The 10,658-nt window shown below is 47.8% G+C and overlaps 1 protein-coding gene across 8 annotated transcripts in view; it reads right to left on the reverse strand.

Moving 5' to 3' along the window:
• The window catches only part of zgc:56622 (uncharacterized protein LOC326033 homolog), a 92,179-nt gene extending 82,785 nt beyond the window's left edge, over nt 1-9,394 (reverse strand). For 7 of the 8 annotated variants that reach the window (XR_005943524.1, XR_005943523.1, XM_041191480.1 and 4 more), the window contains exons 1-3: nt 9,127-9,394; nt 1,418-1,585; nt 781-897 (exon numbers count right to left, since the gene is read on the reverse strand). Coding sequence is in view for 6 of the 8 variants with exons in the window: in XM_041191480.1 (XP_041047414.1) it covers nt 781-897; nt 1,418-1,585; nt 9,127-9,201 (360 nt within the window). In the remaining 2 variants the exon portion in view is untranslated. The remainder of the gene's footprint in view (nt 1-780; nt 898-1,417; nt 1,586-9,126) is intronic. The other variant, XM_041191481.1, reaches the window with a different exon arrangement.
• Nucleotides 9,395-10,658: the final 1,264 nt, after the last annotated feature.

Below are 10,658 nucleotides of genomic sequence, written 5' to 3' on the forward strand. Positions count from 1 at the left end.
TGACTTGGAAATATATTGCCATTCCTTTACTGTCACTGGGTCAAAATCCTAGAACTCCCTCCCTAACAGCAGTATGGGTGTACCTACACCACATGGATTGCAGAGGTTACTAATCCAGTGAAAATACCACCACTCCACCAACTCCCCATTTTACTATGTTAAAGGTGCAATACAAAAGTTGTTGTAGACCAAAGGAGTGAATTAAAAACATAGATCCAGTTGTCGAACACTGGCTCATCCTCAGTCCTTGCGAACACATCCTTGCCCTTCCAATACCTAGAGGCCAGGGATGAGTTACTGGCTCGAGTATGCATATCACCACCATTTGGAAGTTCCCCTTCAAGCTAGTTGCCACTGTGACTTGAAAATATATCGCCCTTCCTTCACTGTCACTGGGTCAAAATTCTGGAACTCCCTTCCTAAAAGCACTGTGGGTGTACCTACACCAGATGGACTGCAGCAGTTTAAGGCGGCAGCTCACCACCACCTTCGTAAGGGCAATTAGGGATGGGCAATAAATGAAGGCCACATCCCTTAAATGAATAAAAAATTACTGAAACTACATGCGTTGGGTTTGGGGGTGCATGTTTGTAATATGTGGCTCTGTAAATAACTGCTTAACTGTATAAAGATTAGGCTCCAGTTCTATTATGCACTGTTTGGCTATCATGAAAGAACAGTTAATGCAATACTCTTGCTTAAGAATGAGGAGAAAGATTTAAGATAACATGGGTTAAAAATAAATAACATGCACTATGATTTGATAATAACTAGACGTGCCTGGAATCCCACAGGAAAGTGGATGAGGTAGAGGTCGAGGTAAGTAAGCTGCAAGGCTGTGAGCGTTTGCATCAAACTTGGTTTCACATCCTCTGGAGCATGGAACGTGCACCACAGCTGGAAGAGAGCACACAGCCTATGGAACATTTGAATCTGTATATACAAGGCATCAACTCATGAGCAACTTAGTAGAGAATCTGTTAAATTCTAGCTATATGTTTCACATTTTATGAAGATTAAGAACAATGTGGCAGTTTTTAAGGCAGCACTCTTCATAATTCAGGTTTTTCTGTATCTGCCCTGTCCAAAGGCAGATACAGCTATCCGTGAATGGACTTCCATTTCACTGCCACAAGCCCAACTTCTGACCTGAAGCACAATCACTAATATTGAGTTATAATAAATTCAGTGTCATTGTTACCATGTTAAGTTAATATCAGCTGAACTGGAATGAGTGTTCAGTCTGACCTTACATACAACACCATAAGGCCCAATCCACATTCATGGATTGGCTACTCACAGTGGTCACGATTGCTGTTGAAACAACATCTGGTGCCTGAGGCACAGCTAACATTGTCAGCTGCAGAATTATTAAAGTCAATTAACTGAAATACATGAGTATTTGACAAACACTTACTTTACTGACTATGAAGAGATCTTCTCTTGTAACCACGCCTTCTTCAACTTTCTTTTTCACCGCAGCTCCAACCTCTGCCTCATTCATGTAGGAATAAGCTCCATCAATGTGCCGGTAACCAGCATCGATAGCAGCTGAAACAGCCTTACCCACCACTCCAGGATCTGACTGTATAAAACAAATATTCCAGAATTCAGCATTAGCAGCACAAGACTAGCAAAAAAAAAAGACAAAGCATCAAGAATTCATAATCTTCTATGCCAAGAATATAGAAAACTTGGAACCAGGGGAAGGGGTGGGGGGCTGGTGGGGATAGAGGGGCAGTGGCCCCAATCCTGACCCCTAATCAATCCACCCTCACTTCACTTGCAAAAACAAGCAGCTGCTCTCTTCAGCAAATTTTAGTCTCAGTAATCCATTCCACACATACATATGCTCATCGCATCCCAGTAAAGATACCAACACAACAATTACTAGAGAGGAGCAAGGATAGGTACAGCAGGGGTTAAATACAGAGGAGAGCTCCTTTTACACTATCCCAAACACTCCCAGGACAGGTGCAGCATGGGGTTAGATACAGAGTAAAGCTCCCTCTACACTGTCCCCATCAAACACTCCCAGGACAGGTACAGCACGGGGTTAGATACAGAGTAAAGCTCCCTCTACACTGTCCCCATCAAACACTCCCAGGACAGGTACAGCATGGGGTTAGATACAGAGCTGTGAACCTTGACCATTTTCTCCACCCAATCGGATTCAGGACAGGCCTTAGGGTTAGGAGTAAAAGAGGGGAGATGGGGAGATACAGGTTCACATATCTACACAGGATGTATATCAGAATATCAAGTTGCTGGGTTGGGGGGTGGGTGTGGACGGGGGTGCAGGTATATTAAGGCAGGATATGTATCGGGGGTGTACAGGTAGGGTTTTTGTATCAGTCAAACCACTAACTGTTTTGTTATATTGAAAGCTTTGAGTGGATTGTTTTAAGCACATTAGTAAAAGGAAAATATTGAGTGCTTGTGATAAAGGGACAGCAATAATCATGGGTGATTTTAATCTACACAAACTGGAAAAATCAGGTAGGCAGTAGTAGCCTGGATGAGGAGTTCTTAGAATGCTTCTGAGATAGATTTTTAGTGCAGCATGTTCTGGAACCAGCCAGAGAGCAGGTATTGTGTAATGTGACAGGATTAATTATTGACCTCAGAGTAAAGGCACCCCTAGGTAGCAGTGACCACAATATGATTAAATTTTACATCCAATTTGAAAGGGAGAAGAGTGGGTCTAAGACTAGGATCTTAAACTTAAATAAGGACAAACATGTGGGGATGAAAGCTGAGCTAGCTGAACTGAAATGTGAAACTAGGCCAGAGGATTGATCAATAGAGAAGCAGTGACAGACATTTAAGGGGATATTTCAGGTTATTCAGAATAAGTACATTCCTACAATAAAGATAAATTCTAAGGGGAGGACTTAACAACCGTGGTTTACTAAAGAAGTTAAGGAACGCATTAAACTTAAGGAAAAAACATACAACCCTGCAAAGATGGGTGGCAGGACAGATAATTGGACAGATTTATAAAGAATGGCAAAGAATGACTAAAAGGTTAAACAGGAGAAAGATATTAGAGTATGAGAGGGAGCTAGCTAGAAATGTAAAAACAGATAGCAATAATTTCTACAGTATTTAAAAAAAAAAGAGTAAGTAAAGTGAGTGTTGGTCCAATAGAGAGGGTCAGTGGGGTGTTAACAGCAGATAATAAGGAAATGGCAGAAGAGATGAACACATAATTTGCTTCAGTGTTCACTATAGAGGATACAAAAAATATTCCAGTAGGAGGTGAACGGGAGAAAGGAATCTGGTGAAATTGAAATCACTAGGGAAATGGTACTGAGCAAATTGATGGAGCTGCAGGCTGGCGAGTCTCCGGGTCCCAATGGACAACATCCTAGGGTCTTAAAAGAGGTGGCTAATGAGGTAGTTGATGCGGTGTTAATTTTCCAAAATTCACCAGATTCTGGAAAGGTTCCATTAAATTGGAAAGTAGAAAATATAACCCCTCCATTCAAGAAGAGAGGAGGCAGAAAACAAGAAATTATAGGCCAGTTAGCTTGACGTCTGTCATGGAAAGTTGTTAGAATCGATTGTTAAGGAGGTTATAACTGGGCACCTAGAAGAGCTCAAGGCAATAGGGAAGAGTCAGCATGGTTTTGTGAAAGGAAAATCAAGTTTAACCAATTTATTGGAGTTTCTTTAAGGAGAACATGTGTGGTGGATAAAAGGGAGCCTGTAGACGTACTGTACTTGGATTTCCAGAAGGCATTTGATAAGCTGCCACATCAAAGATTATTATGGAAAATAAAAGCGCATGGTGTAGGGACTAACATATTAGTATGGATAGCAGATTGACTGGCTGACAGAAAGCAGAGGTATGCATAAATGGGTCTTTTTCTGATTGGCAGGATGTGACAAGTGGGTCTGTACTAGGGCCTCAACTTTTTACAATTACCTAATAACTTAGATGAGGGGAGTGAAGACATGGTAGCTAAGCTTGCAGATGACACAAAGATAGGTAGGAAAGTATGTTGTGAAGAGGACATGAAGAGGTTGCAGACAGATATAGATAGGTTGAGTGAGTGGGCAAAGATCTGGCAAATGGAGTTTAATGTGGGAAAGTGTGAAGTTGTTCACTTTGGCAGGAAGAACAAAAAAGCAGAACATTACTTAAATGGTTAACACACAATTCTGAGGTGCAGAGGGATCTAGGTGTTCTAGTACGAGTCACAAAAAGTTAGTATGCAAGTACAGCAAGTAATTAAGAAAGCTAATGGAATGCTATCCTTTATCATGAGAAGAACTGAACATTAAAGTAAGGATGTTATGCTTCAGTTATACAGGGCACTGGTGAGACTACAACTTGAATACTGTGTGAAGATTTGGCTTCCTTCACACAGAATCACAGTGCAGAAGAGGCCCTTCAGCCCATCGAGTCTGCACCGACACGTGAGAAACACCTGACCTACCTACCTAATCCCATTTACCAGCACATGGCCCATAGCCTGGAAGGAAGGATGTAAATGTATTGGAGGTGGTTCAGAGGAGGTTTACCAGATTGATACCTGGAATGAGTGGGTTGTCTTATGAGGAAAGGTTGGACAGACCGGACTTGGAATTTAGAAGAATGAGAAGTGATTTGATTGAAGTATACAAGATCCTGAATGGTCTTGACAAAGTGGATGTCGAAAGGATGTTTCCTCTCGTAGGTGAGTCCAGAACTAGGGGGCACTGTTTTAAAATTAGGGGTCACCCTTTTAGGACAGAGATGAGGAGATGTTTTTTTCTCTCCGAGGGTTGTGCGACTTTGGAATTCTCTGCCTCAGAAGGTGGTGGAGGCGAGGTCATTGATTATTTTTTAAGGCACAGGTAGATTGATTCCCTTGACTAACAAGAATCTAAGGTTATCGGGGTTAGATGGGAATGTGGAAATCGAAACACAAGATGATCAGCCTGGCAGAGCAGACTCAAGGGGCCAAATGGTCTACTCCTGTTCCGATTTCTTATGTTCTTATGATCTAATGCTCCCAGACAGTAGGTTTCCAACATGTGTAAAATTCCTTTTACACTTTTTGGGACACTGACCTGTTACAACACTCATAGTAAACATTGACTTTTTCTGGGGGCACTCACCCTGACAGTGAATTTTAGGTTGTAGCCTTAACCCAGTGCACTGCCAAACAGAACTACAAAAACAACATAGCTGCTTGACCCAAGGATGTTCCACAAAACCGAGGACTGTTAACACTGCAGGCAAAGCATTTAGAAATGTATTTCACATCTTGGTAATCATTGTCAGGGAGTCAAACTAATAACCAACAAAAAACACTGGAAAAACAATGAAAACAAACAAAAAAAAAATCAACAGATCATATTAAAATCCTGGGGGGTTACCATTGACAAAAAATTGAACTGCACTAGCCATATAGATACTGTGGCTAAGAATCGTGTGATGAGTAACTCACCTCCTGACTCCCCAAAGCCTGTCCACCATCTACAAGGCACAAGTCAGGAGTGTGATGAAATACTCCCCACTTGTCTGGATGAGGGCCACTCCAACAATACTCAAGAAGCTTGACACCATCCAGGACAAAGCAGCCCACTTGATTGGCACCACATTCACTCCCTCCTCCATCAACACACAGTAGCAGCAGTATGTACTATCTACAAGATGCACTGCAGGAGCTCAACAAGGCTTCTTAGGCAACACTTTTCAAACCCACAACCCCTACCATCTAGAAGGACAAGGGCAGCTGATAGATGGGAACACCACCACCTGGAAGTTCCCCTCCAAGCCACTCATCGTCCTAACTTGAAAATGTATCACTGTTCCTTCACTGTCGCTGGGTCAAAATCCTGGAACTCCCTCCCTATGTGGGTGTCTCCGTGGGTGTACCTACAGCACATGGACTGCAGTGGATACTAATCCAGTGACAATACCACCACAGGTCACTCAAGGGCAATTAAGGATGGGTAAAAAATGCTGGCCTAGCCAGCGACACCCACATCCCAAAAAATAAAAAAAGTTTTATACTCACCAAATCAACTTTGTCAGTGTTTTAAAATATTTTATATTTTGACTAGTATTCTACAACTGGTGATTGCATATCATGGTGTGAATGGGGATTAAAGTCCAATGTCACGAATTGGGTCAGTGCTGGGTACATGGGCCAGTGCACAGCAGCAATCTTCAAGTCCTAGGGTGGGTGCAGTTGTTGGGGTGTCAGGGTCCAGTATTAGAGCTGAGTACTGAAAGGGGGTGGGGGTTGTATTGGGGTATCAGGGCCCAGTATTAGAGCTGTGTACCGGGGGAGTATTGGGGTATCAGTATTAGAGCTATGCACTGGGGGGGAGTATTGGGGTATCAGGGTCCAGTAGTGTACTGGGGGGGGGGGGGGGGGTGTATTGGGAATCAAGGCCCAGTATTAGAGCTGTGTACTGGGGCAGAGGGGGGGTATTGGGAATCAGGGCTCAGTATTAGAGCTGTGTACTGGGGCAGAGGGGGGGTATTGGGAATCAGGGCCCAGTATTAGAGCTGTTTACTGGGGGGAGTATTGGGGTATTAGGGTCCAGTAGCGTACTGGTGGGGGGGGGGGGGGGGGGGGGGGGGGGGTGTCTTGGGAATCAGGGCCCAGTATTGGAGCTGTGTACTGGTGGGAGTATTGGGGTATCAGGGTCCAGTATTAGAGTTATGCACTGGGGTGGGGGGGGGGGTATTGGGAATCAGGGCCCAGTATTAGAGCTGTGTGGGTGGGGGATATTGGGGAATCAGGGCCCAGTATTAGAGCTATGCACTGGGGGGGGTATTGGGAATCAGGGCCCAGTATTAGAGCTGTGTACTGGAGCAGAGAGGGGTATCAGGGCTCAGTATTAGAGCTGTGTACTGGAGGGGGGGGTATTGGGAATCAGAGCCCAGTATTAGAGCTGTGTATGGGGGTTGTGGTGCATTGGGGAATCAGGGCCCAGTATTAGAGCTGTGTACTGGGGGGAGTATTGGGGTATCAGAGTCCAGAAGTGTACTGGGGGGGGGGGTGTATTGGGAATCCGGGCCCAGTATTAGAGCTGTGTATGGGGGGGTGTGGTGTATTGGGGAATCAGGGCCCAGTATTAGAGCTGTGTACTGGGGGGGGTGGGGTAATGAGAATCAGGGCCTAGTATTAGAGCTATGCACTGGGGCGTGGGGTTTGGGAATCAGGGCCCAGTATTAGAGCTGTGTACTGGGGGGAGTATTGGGGTATCAGGGTCCAGTAGCGTATTGGAAATCAGGGCCCAGTATTAGAGCTGTATGTGGGGGGGGTATTGGGAATCAGGGCCCAGTATTAGAGCTATGCACTGGGCGGGGAGGGAGAGTATTGGGAATCAGGGCCCAGTATTAGAGCGGTATTGGGGAATCAGGGCCCAGTATTAGAGCTGTGTACTGGAGCACAGAGGGCTGTCAGGGCCCAGTATTAGAGCTGTGCACTGGGTGGGGCGGGGGGGGGGGGAAGAGTATTGGGGTATCAGGGCCAGTGTTAGAGCTGTGTACTGGTGGAAGTATTGGGGTATCAGGGCCCAGTAATAGAGCTACGCACTGGGGGGCTGGTGGTATTGGGAATCAGGGCCCAGTATTAGAGCTGTGTATGGGGCCGAGGCGAGGCAGAGGGGAAGGGGGGTATCAGGGCCCAGTATTAGAGCTGTATGTGGGGGGGTATTGGGGTATCAGGGCCTAGTATTACAGCTGTGTAGTGGCGCAGAGAGTGCTCTCAGGGCCCAGTATTAGAGCTGTGCACTGGGGGGGATATTGGGGTATCAGGGTCCAGTAGTGTACTGGGGGGTGGGGGTGGGGGGGGTGTATTGGGAATCAGGGCCCAGTATTAGAGCTGTGTACTGGGGGGAGTATTGGGGTATCAGGGTCCAGTAGCGTATTGGAAATCAGGGCCCAGTATTAGAGCTGTGCACTGGAGGGGGTATTGGGGTATCAGGGTCCAGTAGTGTACTGGGGGGTGGGGATGGGGGTGGGGGGGTGTATTGGGAATCAGGGCCCAGTATTAGAGCTGTGTATGGGGGGTGGGGGGTATTGGGGTATCAGGGCCCAGTATTAGAGCTGTGTACTGGGGGGAGTATTGGGGTATCAGGGTCCAGTAGTGTACTGGGGGGGGGTGTATTGGGAATCAGGGCCCAGTATTAGAGCTGTATGTGGGGCGGGGGGGGGGGGGGGGGGGGGGGGTATCAGGGCCCAGTATTAGAGCTGTGTATGGGGGGTGGGGGGTATTGGGGTATCAGGGCCCAGTATTAGAGCTGTGTACTGGGGGGAGTATTGGGGTATCAGAGTCCAGAAGTGTACTGGGGGGGGGTATTGGGGTATCAGGGCCCAGTATTAGAGCTGTGTATGGGGGGTGGGGGGTATTGGGGTATCAGGGCCCAGTATTAGAGCTGTGTACTGGGGGGAGTATTGGGGTATCAGGGTCCAGTAGTGTACTGGGGGGGGGGTGTATTGGGAATCAGGGCCAGTATTAGAGCTGTATGTGGGGCGGGGGGGGGGGGGGGGGAGTGGGGTATCAGGGCCCAGTATTAGAGCTGTGTACTGGGGGGGGGGGGTATTGGGAATCAGAGCCCAGTATTAGAGCTGTGTATGGGGGGTGGGGGGTATTGGGGTATCAGGGCCCAGTATTAGAGCTGTGTACTGGGGGGAGTATTGGGGTATCAGAGTCCAGAAGTGTACTGGGGGGGGTATTGGGGTATCAGGGCCCAGTATTAGAGCTGTGGGGGGGGGGGGGTATTGGGGTATCAGGGCCCAGTATTAGAGCTGTGTACTGGGGGGAGTATTGGGGTATCAGAGTCCAGAAGTGTTCCGGGGGGGGGGGGGTATTGGGGTATCAGGGCCCAGTATTAGAGCTGTATGTGGGGCGGGGGGGGGGGGGAGTGGGGTATCAGGGCCCAGTATTAGAGCTGTGTATGGGGGGGGGGGGTATTGGGGTATCAGGGCCCAGTATTAGAGCTGTGTACTGGGGGGAGTATTGGGGTATCAGGGCCCAGTATTAGAGCTGTGTATGGGGGGGGGGGGGTATTGGGGTATCAGGGCCCAGTATTAGAGCTGTGTACTGGGGGGGTTTCATGTCCGGGGAATGTTGTGCGCTCTCCGTCTCTAAAGCGCGCGGCCGCCGTCCTTACCTTCCAGGTGCCGAGTCCCAAAAGCGGGATCCGGCAGCCGTTATTGAGCAGCCGGGTAGCAGAAGCAGCAGCCATGTCCCAGAAATCACCGGGACCACGCCCCTGGAAACCAGGGTCCCGCCCCTGGAGACACGGGCAAGGCCCCTGGAAACCAGGGTCCCGCCCCTGGAGACCAGTTCTGATGAAGAGTCTACGGACTCGAAACGTTAACTATGTTCCTCTCCGCAGATGTTGTCAGACCTGCCGAGTTTTTCTAGCTATTTTTGTTTTTGTGCCTAGAGACCGGGGCCCCGCCCCTGGGAACAGGTTTTCTTCCTGGTAACCGAGATACCGCCCCTGGAACAGGTCCCACCCCTGAAGACCGGGGCCCCGCCCCTGGAACAGGTCCCACCCCTGGAAACCGGGGCCCCGCCCCGGAACAGGTCCCACCCCTGGAGACTGGGGCCCCGCCCCTGGAACAGGTCCCACCCCTGGAGACCGGGGTCCTGCCCCTGGGAACAGGTTTTCTTCCTGGTAACCGAGATACCGCCCCTGGAAACAGGTCCCGCCCCTAACATCACTTTCTATCTAAAGTCTAGTCTTTCTTTAATTTAGAAATTAACTATAAGTTGCTGTTTGGATTGGAAGCAGGTGAGTTTTAGGCCAGCTTTAAAACAGGGTTTATACAGGCTCTGCTTGCAGCTACAACTAGTTAATTAGATAACTGGCTCAAACAGGTTTTCAGAGGTTAGATTCAGAGAGTATAAAAACAGGCCATCTTACAGTCCTGACTTTGCACTGGAGTGCTTATGTTGGAGTTTGGTGACTGAAGAAATTTGGTGAGGATGGAAAGAGGTGATCCTTTGAGTACTGAGAGTATGGTTGGGGGCGGTGGTGGAATGGCCTCAGGGGAAAGCAGCAACAGTCAAATTTGATGTGCCATGGTTGGCTCTGCTACACAGGGGAGGAGTTAAAAAGTGTGGGAATGCTATAGTTTTAGGGCATTCAATTGTAAGGGGAATATATAGGCATTCCTGTGGCTGCAAACGAGACTCCAGGATGATATGTTGCCTCCCTGGTGCTAGGGTCAAGGATGCCTCAGAGTGGCTACAGGACATTCTGAAGGGGAGGGTGAACAGCCAGTGGTCTTGTTACACATTGGTACAAACAACATAGGTTTTAAAAAAAAGGATTGGGTCCTAAAAGCAAAATATAGGGAGTTAGGAAGTAAGTTGAAAAGTGGACATCAAAGGTAGTGATCTCAGGATTTACTACCAGTGCCATGTGCTAGTCAGAGTAGAAATAGTAGGATATATCAGATGAATATGTGGCTGAAGAGACTGTGTGAGGGGGAGGGTTTCAGATTCCTGGCGCATTGGGACCAGTACTGGGGAGGTGGGATTGGTACTGGGGGAGGTGGGGCCAGTACAAACTGCATGGGTTATACCTAGGCAGGACCAGGACCAGGACTAATGTCCTAGGGGGAACAATTGTTAGAATGGTTGGGGAGGGTTTAACCTAAAATGGCAGGGGGATGGGAACCTATGCAAGGA

This window comes from Carcharodon carcharias, chromosome 7, assembly GCF_017639515.1.
Source record: "Carcharodon carcharias isolate sCarCar2 chromosome 7, sCarCar2.pri, whole genome shotgun sequence".
NCBI lineage: Eukaryota > Metazoa > Chordata > Chondrichthyes > Lamniformes > Lamnidae > Carcharodon > Carcharodon carcharias.